The sequence below is a fragment of the Melanotaenia boesemani genome, chromosome 4 (genome assembly GCF_017639745.1).
Source record: "Melanotaenia boesemani isolate fMelBoe1 chromosome 4, fMelBoe1.pri, whole genome shotgun sequence".
Lineage (NCBI taxonomy): Eukaryota > Metazoa > Chordata > Actinopteri > Atheriniformes > Melanotaeniidae > Melanotaenia > Melanotaenia boesemani.
This window is the reverse complement of record NC_055685.1, coordinates 26,072,239-26,098,170: the sequence shown is the minus strand read 5'-3', so window position 1 is coordinate 26,098,170 and position 25,932 is coordinate 26,072,239. Positions and strand designations below refer to the sequence as shown.

General features: G+C 39.7%; 1 protein-coding gene across 8 annotated transcripts in view; it reads left to right on the top strand.

Annotated features, from left to right (window-relative positions):
- The window catches only part of LOC121638138 (nucleosome-remodeling factor subunit BPTF-like), a 44,306-nt gene that overhangs the window by 8,013 nt on the left and 10,361 nt on the right, over positions 1-25,932 (top strand). For 3 of the 8 annotated variants that reach the window (XR_006009991.1, XM_041982656.1, XM_041982662.1), the window contains exons 5-29: positions 2,017-2,268; positions 2,736-2,930; positions 3,910-4,086; positions 4,217-4,392; positions 5,600-5,779; positions 6,115-6,296; positions 6,558-6,689; positions 7,424-7,553; positions 8,185-8,320; positions 8,695-8,979; positions 9,080-11,117; positions 13,715-13,839; positions 14,061-14,213; positions 14,431-14,581; positions 14,762-14,801; positions 15,624-15,849; positions 16,060-16,209; positions 19,333-19,469; positions 19,705-19,819; positions 19,954-20,171; positions 20,726-20,966; positions 21,181-21,464; positions 21,641-21,754; positions 22,086-22,247; positions 22,844-22,926. Coding sequence is in view for 7 of the 8 variants with exons in the window: in XM_041982656.1 (XP_041838590.1) it covers positions 2,017-2,268; positions 2,736-2,930; positions 3,910-4,086; positions 4,217-4,392; positions 5,600-5,779; positions 6,115-6,296; positions 6,558-6,689; positions 7,424-7,553; positions 8,185-8,320; positions 8,695-8,979; positions 9,080-11,117; positions 13,715-13,839; positions 14,061-14,213; positions 14,431-14,581; positions 14,762-14,801; positions 15,624-15,849; positions 16,060-16,209; positions 19,333-19,469; positions 19,705-19,819; positions 19,954-20,171; positions 20,726-20,966; positions 21,181-21,464; positions 21,641-21,754; positions 22,086-22,247; positions 22,844-22,926 (6,082 nt within the window). In the remaining variant the exon portion in view is untranslated. The remainder of the gene's footprint in view (positions 1-2,016; positions 2,269-2,735; positions 2,931-3,909; positions 4,087-4,216; positions 4,393-5,599; positions 5,780-6,114; positions 6,297-6,557; positions 6,690-7,423; positions 7,554-8,184; positions 8,321-8,694; positions 8,980-9,079; positions 11,118-13,714; positions 13,840-14,060; positions 14,214-14,430; positions 14,582-14,761; positions 14,802-15,623; positions 15,850-16,059; positions 16,210-19,332; positions 19,470-19,704; positions 19,820-19,953; positions 20,172-20,725; positions 20,967-21,180; positions 21,465-21,640; positions 21,755-22,085; positions 22,248-22,843; positions 22,927-25,932) is intronic. The other 5 variants (XM_041982658.1, XM_041982661.1, XM_041982659.1 and 2 more) reach the window with 5 other exon arrangements.

Below are 25,932 nucleotides of genomic sequence, written 5' to 3'. Positions count from 1 at the left end.
CTCTCTTTATTCACTTGAAAGCACTTGTGGAATCTGGGGTGCTCTGTCACTGAGTTTAATCAGATTTAACAGGGGGGATAAGGATCTCTTCAATCCCAATTTTTTTCCTTTGTTTATCTTGCACTCTCTCTGCTCATACTTCTGCCTACTTTCTTGGCAACACCAATGAATGCCACCCAGTCATACATGGTCAGGCCATAGGAGTCAACTCAGCCATTATGTAACCATACTCTGGTCTGGTCTTTCATGCTTTCCTTTTTCCCTGTTGGATATCCAAATGTTTGTGAATGATTTTTTTTACTCACTTTATTTGTGACAATGACTCATTACTGAGCACAAGTCATCTGTACATCATATTTTTAAAAATTGGTTGTCCTTGAAATGGACATTTGTGATAATTGTGCTTTGGAAAATGCTTCTTAACTATAAGTGGTATCATAATATGGCACTAAGTTGATGCTACGGCTTGAGTGGAAACTAGCACTTTTAACAAGTATCAGATGTGCACAGATAAAAGTGGAATTTAGCAGAAGACTGGAATCGTTTCCCTTTTCATAGAAATAGACAATGTTTGAACTCCATCTGATTTTGTCCCCCTTTTGTTATGCACATTACTAACTAGCATCCTCTAAAAGAGAAGACATTGTTAGTAGCACATGCTCTACATCAGCTACAAACATGAACTATTGATTAGGAAGAATAATTCTGTAAGAACTTCATTGTTTTTCAAGCCTGTTCTGGTGTGTGAATGTGGGAGCAGTTTACACAGCATTTCTAACACATGCATTTAAATCCTAAAGAAGATGTTTCTGAAGTATCTGCAATAAGATCATTCTGTTTGTCCTGCTCAAATAAATGCAGTGCTATGATATTTAATACTCCCAAGATTTGGACCAAGTTGTGGTTTGATACTTTTGTCTTTCAAACTTGTGCAGATTTCTTTATAATCAGCTCTTTTACCAGCATGGCCAGGCCGTGCTCAAAATAATTGGATCTCGCTTATCTGCCTGGGAAAATAAAGGTTAAATAAAAAAATTAGGGCTTTTTTTATCAATGACTACATGCAGTCAGAAAATGATGAACTCCCTGTTTGATTATAATTATTTTAGATATCTGAAATCTGAATGTCCTGATATTGACAAACATCATAAACATGTAAACAATGATGTTATTTTCAAAGTCATTATTGAACCTTTTTTTTTTTCCATTGCCAGAAAATCAAAAAACATTACTATAATGCAGTGGTTCCCAAATTGGGGACACCATGAGAGTTATGACAGCAAGGCTAAATAAAACTTAGTTTTTGCATTGTTTGCAAAACATGGACAAATTTGTTTAAGTGCCAGTGGGTAAATGATGATGAATCAACAACAGAAATTTCAGCTACCACAAAAGGAAAAAAAGGACTTGCCCTAGATTTGACCAGGTAATGGTCAAGGGTGGAAAATAAAGAGAGACCACGATGTGTTATGTCTCAAAATATCAGCATCTGACAGTATGAAGCCAAACAATTTAAAACGCTACTTGGGGGCTTCTCATCCTGAACAGAAAGAAAAGCCTGTTGATAACTTTAGAAATAATCTACTCAACTGTCATATGCAGCAGAGTTGTTTTCCCAATGCAGCATTATTCTCATTGAAAGCTCAACTCTTGAAGTAGATTGCAGAATTTCCTCATTCATAACACCTCACACTATAGCAGAGGAATACAATGCAACACCATTAGCTTGCCAATGGTGTTTTCCATAGACGTTAGCCGTAAGATAACATCAGTTTTTTATACATTTTCATGTGTAATCTGACGTGATTTCCCTGAGATAATAAATGTATTTCCATTTTTCAAAATCCTCTAATATCTGCCTGTGGTTGTTAGTATTTTTTTAAATGGTTTTCCCAATGAATCCACCCAGCCATCACTTTTTTCTAGGCTTTTTTTGTGGTTAGCCTTTAAATTTGTTTTGTTCCCATGACTTTTTTAGTTCCTCTGCTTAAGTCTTCCTCTTCTTTTCTCATCCAGAGGAGATCCTGGAGCGACTGAAAGCCAAGAAGGAGGAGGAACTGGAAGAGGTGAAAAGACGGGCTGCTGAAGAGGCCCAGAAAGCACGGCTGGAGAAGGAGAAAAAAGAGGGAGATGTGCAGAAGGAAGATGAAGATGTCAAGCAGTCAGATGAGGGACAGCAGGAGAGCAAGACAAAAGACCTGATGAAGGAAGACCTGGGGACTAAAGAAGAACTTACACAGGAAAAAAGGGATGGTGTCAGAACTGGAGGTAATAATATTTTTATATTTCACTAAATCATAAGGATATGACTAAATGTGTAAAAAAAAAAAAAAGTAATGGTTATAAATACAAAAAAAACCCTTAAAGCTTTTTCTAATTCTCAGTTCCTCCATATTCTTCTGTTTTTTTGAGCCTTGAGAAAAAAGAGAAATGTCAGATTTCTTTTTTAACAAAATTGGAACCATTAAAGCTTATATATGATTTATTAACCATGTCTTGATAAATACAAATACATATTCTACATTGTGTACAAAAAGAAGCTTAAAGAATCAAAAAAGTTGTTTTTTTTATGTAAAGCTTAAAAACACTTGAATATCTTGGCTAAAGTGAGTTAACTTCATCTTTATAGAAGTTATTATCCATCTGCCAGTCCCAACCATCCCCTCGCTTCATTGTCTACAACTCATTTATTTATTCCCAACAATTTTCACACTTTTGCTGCTATTGATCTGTAGTTGGTGAAGTTCCACCCACTGTCCCAGAAGGCGGTAGTATCTCAGAGGGACCCATACATCCAGAAACCTCTTCATCAACACAAAGCTCCACTATGAGCTCTAGTCTGGCCACTGCAGCTCCAAAGCACCTGGCTTCCTCTGTAGAAGCTCGAACAGAGGGATGCTCCAGTGTGGAAGTGTCTAACAACACTGAAGGTATACAGAAACATGCAAGAGTAAAACTGCCCTCATTGAGCTTTTCTTGGGAATCTGCTTTTCTGCTGCTCTCTGCAACCACACTGGACAGAGTTATTTATCTCTTGGGTTTATTTCACCACATTCCCTCAGTGCTTTGGTGCCACTCTTAATCATTTCTCAGCCTGCTTCTTTGCATGTGACTTTCATTCCATCTGCGGCTTTTGTGTTCAATTCTCAAATAGTTATTTCTTGAACGTTGGTTTCAACTGCAGAAACCTTGCTGCCACTCTGCTCTTGAACTTGTAATTGTCACTTGTTTTTTTCTCTGAAGAGCTGCAAAGCTGATTATCATTTGATTGATTTGCAGTCATATGGCATTGTCTATACAATTTGACTAAAACTGAGCTTTAAACCAGGGAATTTGTTCATATTTGAACAAAAGCTCTTCTTTTTTGGTTTCCTGCTTGTAATAGATGCCTTTGATTATACACTGTTCTATGGAGTTATTGCTTTTGTTGAATAAACTGAGAAAGGATAACTTAGAGACATTACAGCTTTGAGTTTACAGAGCTTCACCATTTAATTGTTCTGTTTAGTAAAACCATTTGTGCACAATGCTTTGTCTTGGCTTAATTAGCCACTTAATGTCAAGTGGCACATTCTTGTAATTTAGTGCATGCATTACACATGACTTACCAGCAGATGGAGCCACAACCTTTACATATTTTTAATGACGCATGTAAGTGACCTTTTTTTCACCAACAAGGAGTTTTTATTTTTACACAACCTTTTATTAATTTTCAGTTTCCATTACTTGTTTTCTAGTTTGATTATTTTTTATCTGGGTTGAGAATCTTGCTGATTAAAGCAATCCATAAAAGCTATCTAAAATAAGTCCTGACAGGAAGAACAGCACAGAAGCTTGCAGCCGGCATTTGTCTAATGGTCAGTCCCATTAATGATATTTTCCTTTTTTATTTTTTATAATGTGTAACAGAAAAACCATCATCAGATTCCGTCCCTGCCTGTGGAGATGGCGTTCCCAGCCTTAGCCAGCCCTGCGAGGAAAACAGTAACAGCAGTATAGGTGCTGGTGTCCCACCCACGGGTCCTGAACCTCCAGACTTAGCCGACAGGTCCTCCCAGTCATCCCTGGCAAGCCTTGATGACACAGGTCCTTTTGTTACAGCATTATAACTCTTTTAAGTAGTGATGTACTGCATATTATAGAGATTTTATACTAATTTTAAACTAACTGTACAATTTATGATTTTAAGAGACTGAATTTGTTTCTGCATTTGCAGGGGACAGCAAAGATTCAACTAGTGGCGACATGACAAGTCTCAGCAGTAAGAAATCTTCAGCAACTCGCATGGTGACCCGACTGAGGAACCCGGACAGCAAGCTGAGCCAAATGAAAAATCAGCAGGTTGCAGCTGCTGTTCATGAAGCCAACAGAGGCTTCAAGGAGGGTAAAGAGGTGAGGACCAGAAATGAACATTATTCTCTTCTGTTGATAATACAGTTAGGATACTGGAATACATTTCGTTGTACTTGTGTCCTGCACTTGTATAATGACAAATAAACAGTCTTGAGTCTTGAGGATCAAAATTTTTCATACACCCTGGAAAATCTATGTTTTAAGTTACTTTTATTCAACCGAGGAGTTTTGGTTCTGATTGGAAATGACATCTCCCAAAAGGTAATAGGACAATATTCAAGGGATATGATAGTGAGAAAAAAATGACATGTTTTTATTTAAATTTAAACAAAAAGAAATGGCATGTCCAAAATGATCCTTCTCAGTAATCAATAAAAAAGCCTCTATTGGCTATAACAACAGCCAAGCAGTCAACACTTCTTATAATTGCTGACAAGCTTTCTGCTTGTCTCCACTGGTATTTTTGACCATTCATCCTTTGCAACGCTCCAGGTTTTGGAGGTTGGAAGGCCTCCTTGCCATTACCCTAATTTTGAGTTCCCTCCACAGATTCTCTGGTTCAAGTCGGGGACTCTCGCTGGGCTGCTCCAAAATGTTAAAATTTGTGTCGGTTAACCTACAATTTTTGCTGAAATGTCCAGTGCTCTGCAAGGCCAAGTTTCTCTGCAGACTGTCAGATGTTAATGAGAATCTTGATGTAGTCCTCTTTTTGCCATGAAGCCATTTACTTTGATTAGGTTGCATGGCCCACTGGCTGAAAAACAGTGGGCCATGCAACCTACCTGGTGTTCTTGGGGTTGAATAATTCTCCTTTTTTATTCCAATTGAAGGCTACATCATTGTGGCCAAATGATTCCATTTTTGTTTCATCTGACCACAAAACAAAGACAAACACGAGACAGAAGTTAATCAATCAGAGTAACTGGAATGACTTAGAGCAGCATGACGTATTTGAAATTTTTAGAACCTTGAATTTTCCCACAGACTGTGACAATTTACAATGAGTATGAAAACATTTGGACATGCTATTTCAAGCAAAGAAATAGTTTCTTTTTTCAGTGAAGTCTATAACACATTGTAGTGTTGTATTTTGGCACATTTATCTCCTTTCCAGTCAGAAGTAACATGTTTGTCTATTTAAAAATGTCTAAATTTGTCAGGGGTGTAAATAATTTGGAGCCCAACTTGATATGCAAAATGTGAGACTAACCTCTTCTGAATCCTCAATATATGTTTACGTCTACAGGTATTGGTAGTAAATGCACAAGGCGACATCACCCGTGTCAGCACACGCAGCAGCAAGGAGGTGGTGATGAAGGGGACCCTCAGCCAATACTTCAAGCTTGGGCAGGAGGGCAAATACCGTGTCTATCATAACCAGTACAGCACGAATGCTTTGGCGCTCAACAAGCACCAGCACAGAGAGGCAAGTAGCACAATCACTTGTTGCCAATACCAATTCATCTGTCATGAAAATACACTCCACAGCATGGCTTTGTGGTTGTAAAACCATTCAATTTAAAGTTGTATGTTTATTTTCTATCTATTTTTTTTCTCTCCATTACTGCAAAAACATGCGTCCGTTTGGGGTCGATTATAATTTGTCCACACTTTTAAATGTCTGCCTGTGTGTGTCTTATAGAGAATAGGCTTCAGGTTCATTTGTGTAGCAGTTTGAATCAGTTATTGGCTAATAACACTTGACTTTCAGACACTTTAGTTGATTCCTGAGTGAAAATCCATTCATTTGTTTTTCATTAGGACCATGATAAGAGGCGGCATCTCTCCCACAAGTTCTGTATGACACCAGCAGGGGAGTTCAAATGGAACGGGTCTATTCATGGCTCAAAAGTTCTGACCATCTCAACGTTGAGGCTCACCATCATCCAGCTCGAAAACAACGTTCCAACACCGTTCATGCACCCCAACTGGCCCTCACATAGGTACGATATTTTACACCTCTGTGGAGCTTTTTTTCTTTCTTTCTTTTCTTTTTTAACCCTACAAAATTTTCTGTGAGTATTAGTTTCAGTTCATAACTTGTAGTAGAGATTAATACAATTAAGTTATTCTGTCATCTTCTGTGTACAAATGAAAGCAAACTGTGTCATTTCGGTTAAAAGGCAAGTCAAACCATGACCAAACTGAGCAAAGTAAAGTCTAAGAAGAAGTGGCAACATGCTTAATATTTGTTTGTTTTGTAGGACCAATTGGATCAAAGCTGTTCAGATGTGCAGTAAGGCCAGAGAGTTTGCACTGGCCCTGGCCATCCTGGAGTGTGCCATCAAACCTGTGGCTATGCTGCCTGTCTGGAAAGACTCACTGGGACATACCAGGTAAATGAACACCATGTTGTTGTTTTTTGTGTGTATTCTCTAAACATTATGTTTGCATCTGTGCTTATATGTGGTGAAATAATTTCCCAAACAAATTTTAAAAGTAAAACTTTCAAATACATGCGTTCAGTGCACGTACTGAACGCTTGTACTGGCATGTACGCCCAGTTTAGCGGGCAGAAACTATCATAACCAGATCAGATCAAAAGGCCCACCCTAGCTGTGAGGAATAATATTTGGACTGCAGGTCCACAACCAACACCACCCCACCTCTGCCTTTACTACTGCTTCAGCACCAGAGGGCTTCTTTAAAGAGCTGATTGTCTGAAATCTCATAAGGTTAGGACCAGAATGTGTGTGTGTGTGTGTGTGTGTGTCTGAACTGTAAACATCAAAGCAAGTGAGGGTGAAACCTGTGTTTCGGAAACTTTTTTGACAAGTCTGTATTTTTGTGTTTCGTGAAAATCAAAGTTCAAGTTACTAAATCAAGGCATTCAGTTATTCTTCAGCAATAAAATAAAATAAATAAATTATGGAAGAGGTGTTTTGAAATAGCTGAAGGGATTAAAAGATGCGTTTTCTATGCATCACACTATGAAGACAACAATTGTCCTCATAGATGACATTTTGTCTTTTGGAAATGGCTCAAAAATAACTTCCTGCCTCTTTTTCTTGTCATAAACAGTTTATCATTTAAGATTAAATTACTTAAACATTATCAAAAATCTTTTCAGGTTAAACCGCATGACGTCTATGGAGCGTGAGGAGAAAGAGAAAGTGAAGAAGAGGGAAAAGAAGCTGGAGGATGAGGAGACCATGCAACAAGCAACCTGGGTCAAGTACACATTTCCAATTAAACACCAGGTAGGTCATATAAACACTCGCTAGCTACCCTTTTTAAAATTAAACATTTAAAACTTAACACTGCAACTTTCAGACGCTAAACATATAACAGATTGGCTAGCCAGAAAGAGCAGAACTCACCACTAAATTTAACATGGCCACTGTTGTTAGATACTCATTTCCTGTTGGTGCTGATGTCTGAAAATTGGGAGCAGTATTTAACATTCTGTGGCAACTTTTTATAGTTGTAGCAGTTAAGTCAGTAGATGTTTATATACTCTGTAATACCACCACCCAACCATCCTTATCTGTTTTCCGAGCCAATATGTAGTTAAACGTTGTATAATAGGATGACAGTCATAATAATTTTGTGTAATCTCTATCTACAGTAAAACTTAAAGACATGAAAATGAATCATTGCAGTGGGAAACACTGCTCTGTATGTTGAGCATGAGTGACCATGAAGGGCTCTTTGATTCAGCAAGTCGTGCGCCACTGTGACTCATTTCCTTTAGCAATTAGCAATAAGTATGTGAACAACCTCCAAACTTTCAGGTTCTCCTCTATGATGGCTCCTTCTCTTTGCCTCCAAGGTTTTCATTACATTTAAATTTAACTACAATCTTATTGTCCTTTTTTGTCTTATGTGAAGGTGTGGAAACAGAAAGGAGAGGAGTACCGTGTTACAGGCTATGGGGGCTGGAGTTGGATCAGTAAGACTTATGTGCCACGGTTCGTCCCCAGGCTTCCTGGCAACACCAACGCCAACTACCGCAAAGAACTGGAAGGTCCGGAGCAAAAGACTTTCTGAGCTCTAAAAAGTGTTTTGTTTCTCTTTTTTCTATTTAATTAATCCTAACTAAAGTTTCTTTGAGTCCATGATGCAAATCATATCTTATTTAGTTATGATGAAGATGACATTGTTGGTATTCATTGGTGGACCATGAAAAATTCTCTTTATTTTTTTGTTTGGATCTTATCAAGTTAAACATTATGAATTTTCTAAAAAAGATGTTAAAATTCTATTTAGATATATCTGAACTTTGATTAGCTGTTATGAGTTTTCCTACTTATGGTTTGTCTTTTTTTACTGCTACAAATTATCTCAAAGGTTTTGTTGTGTAATAACTAAATTAATGTTATCTCTCTTTTTTTTTTAAAGATGCTAAACTTGGCAAAAAATGTAACCTGCTGGACTTGAGCAGACGTCCCAGTGTGGCTGCACCAGAGGCTTCGGGTGGTGTTGCCTTAAGCAGTGAAAAAACTAATCAAAGCTCAACGTGCTTCTCCAAGTCACTTCCTGAAGATGCAGAGCCTGATGAGAAGTTGAAGGAAGAAAAGAAAGAAGAGTTGAATGAAAGAGAGATGAAAGAGGAGGAATTATCAGCAAATGAATCTCCTGCAAAAATGGAAGTGGATTCAGACTTGCTGTCAGAAGAAGATCAAAGTAAACTTTATATCTGTATTCTTAATTATTTTTGTTTGATTTTTGTAAAGTGGAATTTAGTAGTATAAAATGATTAAATCTGAATTAATTTTCTCTCCAGGGTCTGTCACTTGTGAGGATAATGATTCCATGAAAGTAGAGGCTACTGAGCGACCTTTCAACTACGATGTTGTAGATGTGAGCAAGGGCTTCCTCACCCGCATTGCCTACAAGAAGAAGGTGAAGATGTCCAAGCTGGACAGCCTGCTAGAGCGCAGAGTGAAGCAGTACATGATCGAGGAGAGGCAACAACACCAGGTGTCTGCATCCAAACATTTGGAACGTATTCCAGTTTCATCCTGTTCAGCTCCTCCTCTGAGCACTCCAGTTCGGCCACAGTCACCGCTGAAGCCTCGCACTCTGGCACAGATGCAGCTCAAACTGAGCGACTCTGTAAAAATGGAAGAGAAATCCTCCACGACGCAAGCGCCAAGGCCCGGAGAAGCTGGAGGACAAGAAGGAGAAAGACGTGCTGAACTCTCTAATGCTCCCAATCTTGTTTCAGACTCCACACTCAAAGACAATACAGGTACAGGTGAACATTCTGATTCACCACAACATCAAACCACCTCCACGCCCCAAGAACTAGAGAAAAACTTGGTGGAAAGGACTACGGGGCCAAAAGAAAGTAGCTCGGACAGTTTAGGGCAAGAGGGTGTTAAACTCTCTGATATGCAAGAGATGGCAGCTGGAGGGATTCAAAGCTCAGTAGAGCGACAAATAGCCTGTGTTGCATCAGATGTAGCTAAGGCTCAGCATGAAAACGCAGGGTCTGACTCTGTAAGGACACTTACAAGTGTTGACCAAAAAAACAGTCAAAACACATCTCTTTTTAAAGCCGTTGGGCAAAACCCAGAAACTCTCAGCTCTGTGCATTCAGGCATGGAGGAAAATGGCTTGGAGCCAGAGGATAACCGTGAAAATCTGCAAGACATTGGACATCATGGGACACTAGGTGACGAAACTTCCAAGCCAGTTCCTTCTCTGCCTCAGGTAAATGGTAACAATGGTTTAGGAAGTGAGAGTATACTGAGTAGCTCTTCAATGAGCTCTAATAATGGTGTGCTCACCAGCAGACCCCAGCCAAAGTTGAACAGCATTGGTAAAGCTGAGGAACAAAGGCTGGTTGTCTCACTGAAAGATGGAATACAGCAAAAGCCTTTAGTAAATGGAGATTTGGCATCTGTAAACAATCCTGTAGAGAATAAAGGAAAAGAGCCAAGTCTAGGCTCTAAGTTCGAGGATGAGGGTGAGATAACGACGTTGGACCAGGATTACAAACCTCCGTTGAAAATTACCAAGCTTGAAAACAACATAAACACATTTGGAGCTGATACTGGGATCATTCTGCAGAACAACAGCACCTCAGCTTTTAATTCTGTGGAGAACAAACTCAGCCCTGGGGTCAAGATCATAAGAATGCCCCCCTCTCCTATTCCCTCTGTAGAGGAGTCCAGTCTGAGTGACGACTTTGCAGAGGAGAATAGCAACAGTGGGTCAACAGAACCATTCAAGACCATCATCACCCAGGTAACCACAACTTCCACCTCCACCACAACAGTAGTTTCCACCGAAACAAGAATAGCCAAAGTGCCGTTAAAGTCATACGGAGAAGCGACGATGCCTATGGTGATGGCGAGCAGCGCAGTGTCTACCCTTTCTACCATGACCAAAACAACAGTGACCAAAATCAGTTCCTCTGGGCTCGATAGTCAGTCAGAAGACAGTCAGAGTGAGATTGTGATGCAAGAACACAACATGCTCTCTGCCAGTAAGTCTGCAACTGACACCAGTGGTAAAACATCAGTGTCATCTAGCGCCACGATACAGGAAGACTCGTCATTGACAAAAGGCCGCATTCGCCTTCTCAAATTCTCCCGCACCAAGAAGACACGCTCTGACACAGCTCTTCCTTCCTACTGCAAGTTTGTCACCAAGAGCAGCCGGAGGAGTATTTTTGTACTGCCACATGATGACTTGAAGGTGTTGGCGAGGCGAGGCGGATTCCGTGAGGTGTTGGTGTTTAGTTATAACGCCAAGCCGGCACTGGATATCTGGCCATATCCTTCTCCCAGGCCCACATTTGGCATCACTTGGAGGTAAATTCATTATCTTGCTTCATCTTTCTTGTGTACTTTTTACTCCCTGTTTACTATTTGACAAGCAGGAGTAGTGTTTTTTTGTACTGTAGAAAGCCAGTCTAAATACAGGGGACACACACATGGAGTGAAAGTAAAGGTAGACCTTTTTACTGCGAGACAAGGCAAGGCAGTTTATTTGTATAGCACATTTCATGTACAGGACAATTCAAAGTGCTTTACATAAAACAAAGACATTACAGATATTTAGAATAGTAAAAGGCATCAACACATAATCACAATAAAATAATAAATTACATTAAAATGATTCTGGACTCTCGTCTGGACTAGTTGACCAGAGTCTTTGGATCTAAGAGCTCTGTTAGGTTTATATTCTCTGAACATATCACAGATGTATTCATGGCCTAAACCATTCTGGGATTTGTAAACAAGCAGAAGGGTTTTAAAATCTATTCTGTGACTGACTGGAAGCCAGTGTAAAGATTTTAAAACTGGTGTGATGTGTTCAGATCTCTTAGTCCTGGTTAAAACTCTAGCAGCAGTGTTCTGGATGAGCTGCAGATGTTTATTGCTCTTTTATTACAGACACATCGCAGTGGATGTACTTTAACACTGTATACCTAAATTGCAGAGGAAAGAGGTAATGAAGCACATTCAAATGTAAATCTGAATGCACTTTAAATATAGAATGGTTTAAGGATTTAGGCTTTTCAGACTTGATTACTGCATTAAAAAAATCCATCTCAGCTCTTGAACTATTGTTTTATGACTGACTGCCCTGTGGAAAACATTTTCAAAGAAGATACTGACAACAGAACAGCTCTTTGTATTTTTTTTTTTATTTAAATTGTGTTCTTGTTGGCAGAACCTCCAGTCATCTCATGACATAAGAACATAATAAATGACTGAAACATTGTTAAATATTCAGGATTAAGTCAATTCTTACCGTGCAAAGTCTAAAATTATGTGACTCACAAGTAGTTTCTGGTCTGAGTCTGTAACTTATAAGCCCATGTAACTAATTGGCAGACAGTCATGTCTTCCCACAGGCTTTTGCTTTTACTAAATTACAATGATGACCAAAATAACCTGTACCACTGCGTTCTAGTGACACTCCACAACCTGGTTTCTTTGCTTCAAACCAATCAGTCGAAATGTCTGAAATTTCCTTTTTGCAGCTTTCAAAAGATTGCTTCAGATTTTCTTTGCTAGTGAATGATTTGTGGATTGCTGTTTTGAAGCAATTCGCTCTTGCTCTGTTGAATTTGGACATTATGAATGGACAATGAATCTAACCAAAAAACCACAAAATCTATGCCCACCCACTGAATACTGACTTGTCAATCACCACCACATCAAAACACACCCTGTTTTATGATCTAATTCTACTCTACATGTGACCAGATTTGACCAAATGAACATCATGCCACCTTAAACCAGTAAAAAAGCAAGTGAGTGAGACCAAATAGGTACAAGAAAGATGTTTACTGAGGTTAAACTGAGAAGCAACTTCTAGAAAATTAAGCTTCCTTCACAACCACAGGAATCAGCTCTTCCCCTGCTGTGCTGTATGTGCTCTCTTTAACAGAAATGAGTTAATACAGTCAATCAACAACCAGACACACACTGCTTTAAACTGCTATAGCTTAAAAGGGCGTTTGTAATCTTTAAAAGCAAATATAGTATTAAAACTATTAAATTATTCACCTTTAAATCTTGTCTTGGTTTTGTCACAGCGCCATATCCTGTGTTGATTTATTGCTCATTATGTCTTCTTCCTCCCTGTCTGCCATTTGTGGCTTTGGCCCAGGGTGATGCTGGAGCTCAGAGTCTGGTGTGACACAGGGACCTCTGGTTATTTTGACCAGACCTCAGAGTTCCGCAGCAGACGTGAATCATTCGGTGGTCTAAGAGGTGTCATGATGTTCACTTTGTGTACTGACCAAACCCGGCAACCCATGCACATTTTTCCGCCTGTGGTTACACATGGGAAGAGGAATATCTACCAGACCCCATACACACTCACAGCCTTGTAATGATTATGTTTTTGTAGATGTTCAAGATGTTTTAAATAACCATATCTTGTGCCAAATTCATTGTCCGAACAGCATTCCCAGCTGTAAAATGCTAGCAAGATTTATGCTGTCTTTTGGAAATTATTCACTGATGGATGGCATCCTGTCGATGTAAAATAAAAAGGGCTAAGTGAAATATATGCAAGCTTACACTTTGAACTGTTGTTTGATGAGCTTTTTAGCATGAGATAAAAATCTTTCCCACTTCCAGATTAATGTGATTTATTAAAATTGGAAGTCAGTGTTCTTTTTGTTTTCAAGGAAACAGTTTTGAATGGACTGCAGCGTTGCATACAACCTCAGTCTGTTTCAACTCAGCCTCCTTTAGTTCCATGATTGTGCAGCATTAACTTTTCTTCAACTCTCACAGTAACTGAGTAATTACAACAAAAGTTAGTGGTTTTACTCAGTCAGTAGTACCTATTGATGCACAGCAAAATGCACATAATAGACATTCAGTTATGGAAATGTTTGCTTGCATTTTTTTCTACGACTAATACTTAGTTTGGACATTACGTCTAGGTACCGGCTGCAGACTGTGAAGTCTCTGGCTGGAGTGAGCCTAATGCTGAGGCTCTTGTGGGCCTGTCTGAGATGGGACGACATGGCTGTCAAACCCTCTGCAGCTGTTGGCACCACCCGTACCGGTACGCCTTCTACTCTTCCAAACCATATCGTGCATGTCTATATTTCTTGCTATATATATATTTGGGCTCTTTCTTGTCCTTATGTTGGTACAAAGAGCAGTGCAGAATGAAATGATTTTCCTCAGTCTCATTGGGATGTCACTGGTCTTATGTTGGAGTGCATTTCCTCCATTTTTTTTTTTTTTTTTTCGGGCTTTCTTCTCATCACCATACCAATCCAGCCCTATCCCCACTCATTGCCACAGAGACGTCAGATACTGAAATCACCACCACTGAGATCATAAAGCGGCGTGACGTGGGACCCTATGGCATTCGCTCAGAGTATTGCATCCGCAAAATCATCTGCCCCCTGGGAGCGCCTGAGACTCCAAAAGGTAAAATGTACTTTTGTCTTTAAGTTAAAGATCTGCTCCAGGAAGGTTTGTGAATCTTTTTTAAATCTTCTACTGGGAATAATTACAGGTACTGTTGTTTTCTCATGTAGAAGTCAGACCATGTCTAGAAGGTCTATTTTGACTGTGTACTCGACACGCAGAAACAGTGTGTTGTCATTATTAATTTATATATCTGCCAACCTGTTGAATATCTCAGAAACACACACCCCTCAGAGGAAGGGTCTGCGCTCCAGTGCCTTGCGCCCCAAGAAGCCCGAGCCTGCCAAACAGACGGGTCCTGTGGTGATCGAGACCTGGGTGGCTGAAGAGGAGCTTGACCTCTGGGAGATCAGAGCCTTCTCAGAAAGGTTAGAGGGTCTCAGGAAACACAATAAGCTGCCTGTCAGAACAGCATGTCAGACTGGAGAGGCAGATTTTATTCCATGTGATAGTTTGATTCTATTTATTCTATTAAGTTAATTTTATTTAATATTCATTTCCAAAACAGTTTCTTTGTCAAATGTGAAGTTTCTTTGTGTGTTTTACAGGGTAGAGAAAGAGAAAGCTCAGGCTGCAGAGCAGGCCAAAGTAAGTGTGGTTTACCTCTGCTGGTATTTGTTTTCATTTTTATCAATATTTTTAAGCAAGTTCTGATAAAAAAGGATGTTTTTTTTTTTTTTTTAAATGGGGTTGGTTGAGTTACCTGTAAGCTGTTAGTGTCTTACCTGCAGTTGATGGCGGTCTGAGTGCTCTGTTTGAAAATTCAGGGGGATTTCATCATTAAAGTTAACCTCTGCTCATAAGGAGCTGCAGAAATGTTCATTTTCTCCATTTGAAACAACTCAAACCTAAAAAAAAAAATTATAGCGTGACCAAATTCTGATAAACTTTTGTATCAGAAGGTTGGATACTCTGTCTCTCTATTCTCTACAGTTAAACACACAGGATGCTGCGTGGCATAGCATGCAAACTGGTAGCTCTGTCATTCTGCTGCTCGTAAGCTGTGACTCAATTCTGTGAATCTAATCCCAAAACACCAACTATGAGACCATAAAAATGAGTGAAAAGCCTTGAAGAGCAATTGGATGCAACAACTGTTCATCCAATGACACAGACCACCTTTGGTTGAGAAAATGGTGACAAAGTAAATAACAATCAGCACTGTAAAACTCGCTGTTTTTAAACATTTATTAGAACTGCTATGGATTTTTTTTTTTTTAAGATTTGAATCGTTTCAGATGGCAAAAATGTGTTTTTCTGTCGCTCCCCTTTCCACATACATGTCAGGTTTGCTCCTACAATAGAATTTATCTCTGAGACTCCAAACAAAGAGCGCTCTGACTGAAGGTACTGGTTGCTGTTGGATCATTTTAAATAAACAAGTCTTTCTGCATTTATTTACCATTTCAGAAACGTCTCGAACAGAAACCGGGATCAGTCACAGCAACTCCATGCGGGACTCCTGCAACACCTGCTGCTACACCCAAAGTCATTGTCGGTTCGATTTCAGGCCAAGGCACCCCCAGCGCCAAGGTGGTGCTCTCCACCAAGATGGGTTCTCCTGTCACATTCCAACAGAACAAGAACTTCCAGCAGTCATTTGCGACCTGGGTCAAGCAGGGTCAAAGCACGCAAGGTACGTCCAGGAGTCCCAAGTCACAAAAGATACCAGAACAAATCATAATAGATATGTTCACTCTTTCTTGTAAAGTTATGTGTTCATCATAAATATCTTTCTCTGTTTTGTACATGTTATCGTGTTTCAAGATATGGTAGCTATTTGATTTTATTTAGTACTAACAATATTTTACACCGTCTTATTTTATTTGTCTGTTTTCTTTATTAGGAGCGGGTGCTGAGACCACTGTGTCCACATCTAGTGGGCACACTTTACACATTACAGGAACCTCAGCCAGTGGAAAGGTTGTGACCACCAAGCTGCCTCTACCTGCAAACAGCAAGATCGTCACAGTCAACGTGCCAACTACACAAGGAGGTATGGCTGGTTTTATTAAGTCACACCTCAGAGGTGGACATAGAGTAAAAGCTACATTTAGTCAGTGCAGACATTTTTTTTTCCATGAGCATTTCAGGATGCATGCGTGTTTGTTTTTGTTGCTGTACCTCAGACCTAGGCCTGAGACATTTAATATGTGTCAAAGAAGTCACATTAGATCTGGCTCATTAGCTGCATGCCATTGTAAGCAGTTTAGTGAGCCAACCACGCACACAGAGCTTTCACAGAACTGAACATTCATTTTAAGTGCTGTTGCCAGAGGTGCCACAGGTCCAAATATTTTGAACTGCACAAATTTGGTGCAAATGAGGCAACCTTTTTTATTTTATTTCCACTCTAAATGAGCAGATACACATTTTCTTTCTTTCTTTTATAAAATACCACAACTTGGGGATACTATGGTCTCACATTTAAAGACACAGGTTTTTGTTTAATAAAAAAAAAAAGTATCGACCACAGAGCTGTCATAATACAACCACATTTTTCTTTATATGATTGCCACTGAATGGACTCAAAGAGCTTAACTTGTCTTGCTTTAGATTTATTGTGTTTATCACCCACCACTGACTTGTGATTGTGCCATTTTGATTAATGTCCACAAATTGTCCCTATTTTAATGAATTAAGGAAAGGCTGTATGTTGTTCATTTAACTTTGGCTTTATCAAAGGACAGGATTTAACAAGAATATATTTTTTATTGTGAGAATCTCACTTTTGAAAGCCTAAAGCCACGCATGGTTTTAGCACAGGGTGGAGCAGGGTGTCCGTGGCATTTTAGTTTATGCATGAAGGGGTTCCCTGAGGACAAAAGGTTGGGAACCACTGCTCTAAACATTCTGTACACAATATGTAGTTCACTGAAAATTGTCTTATATTTTCATAGCTGTGTGTTAAATGTTACAAAGTGATTGCATGTGGGGATGAATTTACGCTATTCAGATTTTCCAAGCTTTGTAGCTTGCTTTCTTTATCGCCACATAGTTTGGCTGCAGCAGGTTGAAGTTTTGAACATGTAAATGTGCTCTACTGTATTAGATTATAAGATGATGAGTGTAGCTTTTTTTTACACCTTTATTGTGCTACCTTCAGTACTTCACAATAAAATCAATTGGTCACATCTTTTAAGAGATTTACAGCTGTTGTGTAAGTATATTTTTGATATGTTTTGTACATATTCTGCATTTGATGCAATGTTTTACAGGCTGGTATCTTTCTAGTGTTGAATGCATGTGTAATGCATGAGAGCATAAAAAAGAAACCACAGGTAGAGCAAGAAGTTGCAAAAGAGAGAGTCATTTAAATTAATTAATAGATCAAATATAGTATAAAACAGTAATAAATGTGTTTTTTTGTGTGTGTGTGTGTGTGTGTGCGCGCACATATGCAAATACAAGAAAAGACCTTTACAGAGGCAGTCCACTGTACGCTGCTTTGTGCTGCAGAAGCAGCCTGGTTGGCATTAAATCCATTGTAGCGCCTGAAGTGGGCTGGCCTCATGAGTCAGCTGCCCAGTTTGGTGTGGAACATGATGTCTTCTTCTGTCTTGTTGGCATAGTAATCCGCTAGTAGGCTGTTATTTTGGTTTGATGGTTTTTAGGGTTGGTAGACTTGTGTAGTCTGAGCTTCTAAGTCCAGACTGCAGACCCAGAAGTCACTAACTTGTGTTCTTTTCAACCCTCTGAACTATCAATATTGAGACAATGGTTTTCTTAGATAATAGTTTGAAGGACATGCTTCAATACAGCTGTTCAGTTTATACAAAATTATTATGGGACTGTAGTCATGATGTAGTATTTGAAATAAAATTGTACCATTTTTAGAAATGCATAGGATACAATGAACTGAGAGAAAACTGAACTATTCTCAGGTTTTCTTAATTTTTTTTTTATAGAAAATTTTGAGATAAAAACAACCCAAGAAGTCATAACTCTCAAATGTGCTGAAATGACAGTGAAAATAAATGCAAAAATATAGATAAAAATTACCATAACAGTGGAACTTCATGCAGGTCTGCAAAATCTGATTTTAACTTGATTCAAATAAATATTTTTAACAAGGAAACAAAGAAAGTGATTCTTCATGTTTTTTAAAGTCATCATGAAGGAGAATCTAACTTCAGGTGAAGTGTAACCATTTAATGGACACGTGTATTTATCTAGCATGACTGCTGGGTGCCCTGCTTGTTTTGGAATGGCTTCAGGAAGTTAGGCAGGAAAACAAGTTTTCCCTGAGGTCTGCTTCCCAGACAGGTAGCCCTCTATAGCAGGATTCCATTTTTCTTTTTTTCCCCTCCATCTTTTTCAATAAGTGTACCTCTCCACTCACCAGAGTCCCGACTCCTCGACCTCTTCAAACAGCCAGTCCATAGAAAAGTGTGTTTGATGTGTGTGACCAGAGCAGCGACTCCCCAGTCTTACGAGCGAGCTTAACATCTCTATTTGAAGAGGGAAACCCTTGATGTATAGGTTTACCTGCTTGGTTATGGTTGCAGAACCACAGAAAAAAGGCAGGAAAAGAGCCACACTTATGGTTTCCAATTCCTCCATCCATCAGTTCCACGTGAGCTTGTGAGGGCAAAGAGCCGATATGAAATACCTTCTTTGTCAGAATAAAGTTAAGAAGTACGATTTTAAGTAATGTATAATTTATGAGGGAGTTCAGGTATGTTGGGGGAAACCCAACTTAGCTTTCAGTGAGACTTTGAAGATTTTGTTTACCTACTCAGCTAATATTTATTAATGCTGTGATCAAAAGCTGGCCCTGTTATGGCAAGAGATGCCCACAAATAATGGATTTAGTTTCGTTTTTGCAAGCCGTCTGTGCTACTGCTCACTTGTAGCATTGCTAAGCGTTGTTTAGTCTTTTGAGCATTTTATTTCTCCTAACTGTAGTGGGTAGAGTATATGTCTTTAATGTTTGTTGTAGCCAGTGGCAGGTGTTTGACAAATAAATATAACAAATCTCTCATAAGATGAGCCTGCTAGCGATGCTGCATAATTTAAGCCTTTCATTATGTTACTCTTTGATCTTGACTGATTTATTCTTTTGTTGCCCTCCGACTTGCTTTCTCAGGTGTATTTCTGGTTCCTATTTTATTTGCAGGTGTAGTTCAGCAGAAAGTGTTGGGTATCATCCCAACCAGTACAGCAGGCGGTGCCCAAACTTACACCACATTCCAGCCCCGCACCACCACGCTCAACATCAAACCCAATACCCCAGGCTCCCAACAGCAGGTACATGTATGTGGGTCTCTCAGTCACAGTTTTAGATAGAAATAATTTCTTTTTCTTTATTTTGTAGACTTTGTGCTGATCTATTCATAGTCAAGTCAATGATTTTTTTTAACTTTTACTAAGCTCCTCCTGTGCTTCTACTGAATCTATTCTGTCCTTGATCTTTGACCTCTGATCTTTGAAAAGTAGATCCTGCCTTTGAAGTATTTATCAGCTTTGTCTTTGTGAAAATATCTTCCAGGTTCTGGCAGGTGGTGGTCAGATACGTCCAGGTATGACTATGATTCGAACCCCAATCCAGCAGACAGGACCAATGGGAAAGACGATACTGCGCACGCCTCTCGTAGTCCAGCAAGGTAACGTACTGTTTCTGTGCCTGAGTTTAGTAGCTCATGGTCATATTTCTTTTCGTATGATTGGTGCCATTTCCCTTACTAAACCTATGAGTGAGTGGAGCAGTTACTAAATTTGTCACATTTTTCTTCTCCAGGTCAGGGTGGACCACAAGTAGTGACACAGATCATCCGTGGTCAGGCAGTTTCTACTGCAATATCGACTGCCAACCCTGTCACCACGGCAACTGGTCAGGGAGTGGCCAGCCCAAACGCAGCAGGACAGACAGCATGCCAAACACCACCCGGCACCCCACGGACACAAGGCCAAGGCCAGGTTAAACTCACCATGGCCCAGCTCACACAACTCACGCAGGTAAGTAAGGAGAAACGTGGGACGTCCTGTGACGCCCAGTCAGAAATAAACACTCTTCCTGTGTTTGTTGGCTACAGAAAGTTTAGAAAGTCTACTGTCATGTGTAAATATATAAATGCACATGTTGAAGTACTGCAGCTAGACAGCTGAGAAAAAAATTTGTTTACATTTTTGTCTTTTAAACTGTGGTGCTGATGGAAAGAAGTAGTCAGATGAAAAAAATACCCAATTTAATTTTGTTAAAAATATGTTTTGTAGATTGTGTGGTACTTTGAATGGTCTCATCACTTGATATAAACTATTTTGGAGGTTTTACAACTTCATAGTCAGTAGATTTGAGTAAAAATTCAATAAGCCCTATAAATGATGTGATTCTTGCACAGCTAAAATCTGTCTATAATGTTTCTAATTCACTGTATACAAGAGAGATTTATACCCTAAAATCACACATTTTTCCCCCCTCGTGTAGAAGAGGAGAAAATTTGCCACTCCTGGCAATAAAGAATCTTTTTTTATGATTCATCAGTATTCCCTTTCGGCTTCGCTTCTCACAGAAGCAGCAAGCTGGGTCTGGTGTGGACCGACAGACTGGCGCTGGTGGTGCCCAGCAGGCCCTGACAGTAATGGTTCAGGGCCAGGGTCAGACCACAGGCCAGCTGCAGGTCATACCCCACGGCGTCACCGTCATTCCAGGACCAGGCCAGCAACTCATGCAGGCGACACTGCCCAATGGCCAGGTGCAGCGCTTCCTCTTCACCCCTTTGGCTTCAGCTGCCACACCCACATCAAGCACTGGTATGAAAAGTTTATGATATGGATCAGTCAGCAGAAAGGTGGATTTAGAATAGAAACAAATTAATTTGAACATCTAATTTGAATTTGCTTTGATTTATCAAGTCATATGAATGCATCAGTTGTCATGTTACAATGTTGACATACTCTCTTGATATTCTCTTGGTAGAGAACAGATAGTTTCTAAACATTTCCCTTTACTGGCTTGTTTTTCCAGCCACAACAGTTCCCAGCCAGCCCAACTCCACCTCAAACAAAACCCCAGCACAGCCTGCACAGCAGGCTGCCGCCCCAATCCAGGCAGGGGCAACCCCACAGGCCACTACCAGCACCCCATCATCAGCCACGCCTCAGGGCCTGTTACCCCCACAGACCCAGGCCCATATGCCCATCCAGTCTCCTACTTCACTGCAGGTTAAAACTCAGGGGGGAACCACCCAGCTGCAGTTGCAGCAGACACCCCAGCTCATCAATATGTCTGGACTGCAGCAGCAGGTACAGGTATGAAAAAGTGCAGAGATTTTAACTAAGCGAGACTAAGTTCTCACTTAGTCGTCACCCCTAACATTCACTTATTTTCAGGTATAGTTCAGCCGCTTGGCCAATTTGAGCATACAAGCAGATGCGCTGCTCTGTTTTTGTTTGTTTGTGTTGAATCTTTGAATGGTCTATGTCAGGTGCTGGCCCAGCTGCAGGCCCAGCAGGGTGGAGGCTCTCTGCCACAGCACATCAAACTGCAGCTTCCCATCCAGATACAACAGAGTGGGACCACCTCAGCTCCGGGCGGACAGGTATCAGATCCGGCTTACATTACTGGAGCCTAAAGCCCTTTTCAGACACGAGATGCCTACTATCATGGCTTCATCAGTCTGTTAAAGTGATGCCATTCAGGCGTTCAGATACTTGGTATCTCTTCCATTAATTTTCAGAGCCAGTGTACCCAAATATGTTTTAATAGTTTCATAAATGATCAATAATCCCACGATTGATCCATAGAATATGACATCACTTTAGCTTTTACATCAAAATCCTTCATCAGCAGCAGCTCTCATGTTAAATCCATCCTCTTTGTCATCTTTGTTCAAAGCAAAAGCTGATCACTATTTAATGATCTTTGCCCAGATTGGAAACGTAGTGACCATCCAGGCAGCATCTGTGCAAGAGCAACTGCAGAGGATCCAGCAGCTCAGAGAGCAGCAGCAGAAGAAGAAGAAACAGGCTGCCGAAGCAAAGAGAGAGCTCGCTCTCAGTGCAGCCAACCAGAGCAACATCATTCAGAAACAGGTGTGTGTCATCATCTCAGTCCACTCGCTGTCTTCTAGCCATCAGTACAGAAACATTCGCCACCTTCTAACCCTCTGCTGACGCTAGGTTTATTCCTACAGCTTTGCCCTCGGCTCTTTGTCTGCTCTGCTTAAATGTTTGTATTGTCTGGTAATATTAAGAAAATATATTTTTTGATAGATAGACTCAGGTATTTATCATTTATAGCCCCTCTTCCAATATAAGTGATCTGATGGCACTGTATATGTGATCAAATAAGATAAGATTTATTCTCCCCTGGGGAAAATTTGTTTTGCAATAGTGCAAGGAGGCTGCGACGCCATACAAAGAAATGGTACAAAACAAAAAGATGTCAAAGTACAGACACATGGTAACAATAAATAAACATACTATGACCTGGTAAGATGTTAGTGTGTTGGAAAGCAACCCCCTAAAAAAAAACCTTTTTGATGTGATGTGTGTACTTCTGCTTACTGCACCCGTACTGTTGCAACACAGCAATTTCCCCACTGAGGGACTAATAAATGTTTTCTTATTCTTTTTCTTAAGACTGCCCAATAGTTTTTGCTGACATCTTCCCTTATTGTGTTTTTCAGGTGGTCATGAAACAAAATGCTGTGATCGAGCACCTTAAACAGAAGAAGACCATGACACCTGCAGAGAGAGAGGAAAATCAAAGGTTTGTGTTCAGAGTTTCTTTATTGTAGCCTGTATGTGAAAATGCACAAAATGGGACTCAGAGAAGTACCGTGTGATTGGTAGGACGTTTGAGGTGGGTGTTGTTATCATGGAAAAGAGTGGAAAAGTTGTGGCTTCCGCATTTCCCCTGATCAATCAATCAATCAAACTTTATTTATAAAGCACTTTTCATGCTTGGGCAACACAAAGTGCTTTATGTGAAGAATCAATTCTTCCATATTAAAACAAACATAAACTGCATAACAGGGGAGAAAAAAAGAAATTACAGTTGCACGCCGGAACATGCATAGCATATACACCCCCCCCCGAACAACCCCCAACCCATATTCGGCACACGACTCTTTCATTTCTTTCTCTGTAAAAGTAGTATTAAACACTTGAAATGATAACCATCTGGCTTGATGTTGCTGCTGTGAGGAAACAATATCATGGGGATCCATCCACACCAGGAGCCAGTCAACCCATGTCCTACAGAGGCTGCCATCACGACAACCACCTGATCAGGACAGACCAGGGCCCACACCACAGCCATAAGGCTGTAGTATAGGGCCCCAGCCACACTGCAGCAACAACCCCAGACTGAGCAGGCAGAGCCCCCGGCATGGAGGATCCCCATGAGGATCCAAGGCTGAACTTTTTTCTTGTTCTTGCAGCCTCGAGAACAAGAACAAAGTTCTCGCTTCTCACAGAGTTTGTAACAAGCTTTAGTAGCACAAGAGGGTTATATTGAAATGATGTGATTCCTTGGATCATGCGTGGCGATATATTTTGTAGAAGCACAAAATTATGCTTCATCCATCTCAGAGACAGTCTCCATCTCAGTCTCTCTTTTTTTTTTTTATTTGCCCTCTACATGTATCGATGCTCTTATCGTATGGGTCTCTAACACTACGTCTCTAATGGCTTCTCATCTTTCTGTTTGACTTTTTTCTAACACTTTATTAGGAGGTACTGCGCAGGTTGGGACGTTTTGGGTGTGTAACCTCCAGTGGAAATGTGTCCCCACTGTGACCTTGCAAGCAGGAACATGAAAAAATGTGTTACTGACAGGAATTGCTCAATATAAAACACACAAGTGTCTTCCCAAATAATTTTTGATTTGTAGACACAAAGCAACTTTTATATTTTTGACCTGCCAAAGAATAAATTTTCAATATTTTCATCATGTGCATGGCTTTAATTAATTTTTTTTTTGTAAAGCACTTAGTGACCTTACAGATTAAAACGTATTTTATAAATAAATTATTTATTAGTTTGAAAAGTTTGTGTTTCATTGGCACAAACCCAGCTGTAAAATCTATAAAATCAAAACAAAAATGGTTCCTTCTCTGGTCTTCTACTTTATGCTGCAGGTAGATTATACAATGACCAATTTTTGACCTTGACAACCATATGTTTATGTCCACACACGTTGTGTCAACACTGTACCCATTCTCACAGACCTGAAATACCAAACCCAGACTGCCGTTACATCACTACAGCAGCTCTGTCTGTTGTCTTTCCTTATTTTTCACCCTTTTTCCATTTCTTCATGGCATCCTTTTTTTTTAAATCCCTCACTTCTTTAAAAACACATTTGTGAGTAATTTTGCAGAGCTTTAACATGGAAATCAACTCATTTTTCTGTACACGTTTTTGGCCTTTTGGTTCTACTTTTACGCTGCATTTACTGTGTTTATCTCTGTGCGATCGCTGTAGGAACTCTGGCCGCTCTTTGACCTCAGCAGTCATGTATGTGTTTGTGTGTTACTTATACAGACTCACACTGACTGGACAAGGCACCAACTTTCTATCTTAGTTGCGAATATTAGCAAACACATGTGAACATGCTGGGGATGGAGGGTAATTAATTATATAGATTTATTGTCACAGACTGACATGAGCTCATAAGGAAACCCTTTCAATGGAGATTTTATCTTTGTGTCTTAATTATTTTTCTCCTTTTTATTGCTTATATTTCTTAGCCTTCACTTAATTTGCAGGACTATAAATCACTGCCCACTTCATGTAGCGAGCCATCCTCAAGCCTTTTAGCCTGTTAAAACTTAATGCATCCTCTTAAAACTTATTCTAAAGCTTAACGAAATGTTCGAAAATGAATTTACAAATAAAACCTGAATGTTTTCTAAAGCCTTTCAGGCAAGAAATGCTACAGACGGCTTTCAATAGGAAGTTGTCATGTTTTTTTTCCTTTTCAACCAGACTCTAAAGGGAGAAGCTTGCAAACTTTGTATCTGAACTAAAATGGGTCATTTGCTTGACTAATCAACCTTGTTTCCTTCCTCATCTTCTTTTTTTTTCCCACTTGTTCTCTATCTGCCCATCATTCACCATCTCTTTCCTAGTTATCCAACTTGCATATCCACTCCCGTAATACTGAAGCCCCAAGTTTCATACCAACACTGGGGTTTGTTAAACCTCTGTAAAACACATGGCTCAGATACACAACCTGTGTTCATGTTACAGTTGTAAATTTGGCTTCAGGATTTTTGTTATTGCTTTTTTTTTTTTTTTTTTTATTAACTGTAAAAATGCTATAGAAATGTTGTAATTTAGTTATCACGTTTTGGCTATTTAATTTTTGATAGCTGAGAAAGAAACTGTTTTTAAACTATTTATAATTCTGTCATTGTTCATTGATTTAGCCATTTCTTATATGTACAGAGTTTTCTTTAAAGGAGAAGTGCACCCAAAAATAAGTTTTTGAGCTGTAAGCAACACAGTATCACTTCATTGTAATGAAAACCACATATACTGTTAATAAAATTAGTATTTTTTTAGTTTATTTAAAAATGAGATTTTGTGGGTAAAAAAAACTCTACAGGGTAAAACCAGGTTATGTTTTTTGTGACATAGAGCCGTATCTATGTCCCGAGAAAATTTTAAAAACCCCACAGCCCCTCCCTCCAGTTGCAGAAAGGTGGCCTTGCAGGCATAGTAAACCACGCCCACAAACACATATGAAAGGATGGGAACTTATATGGTG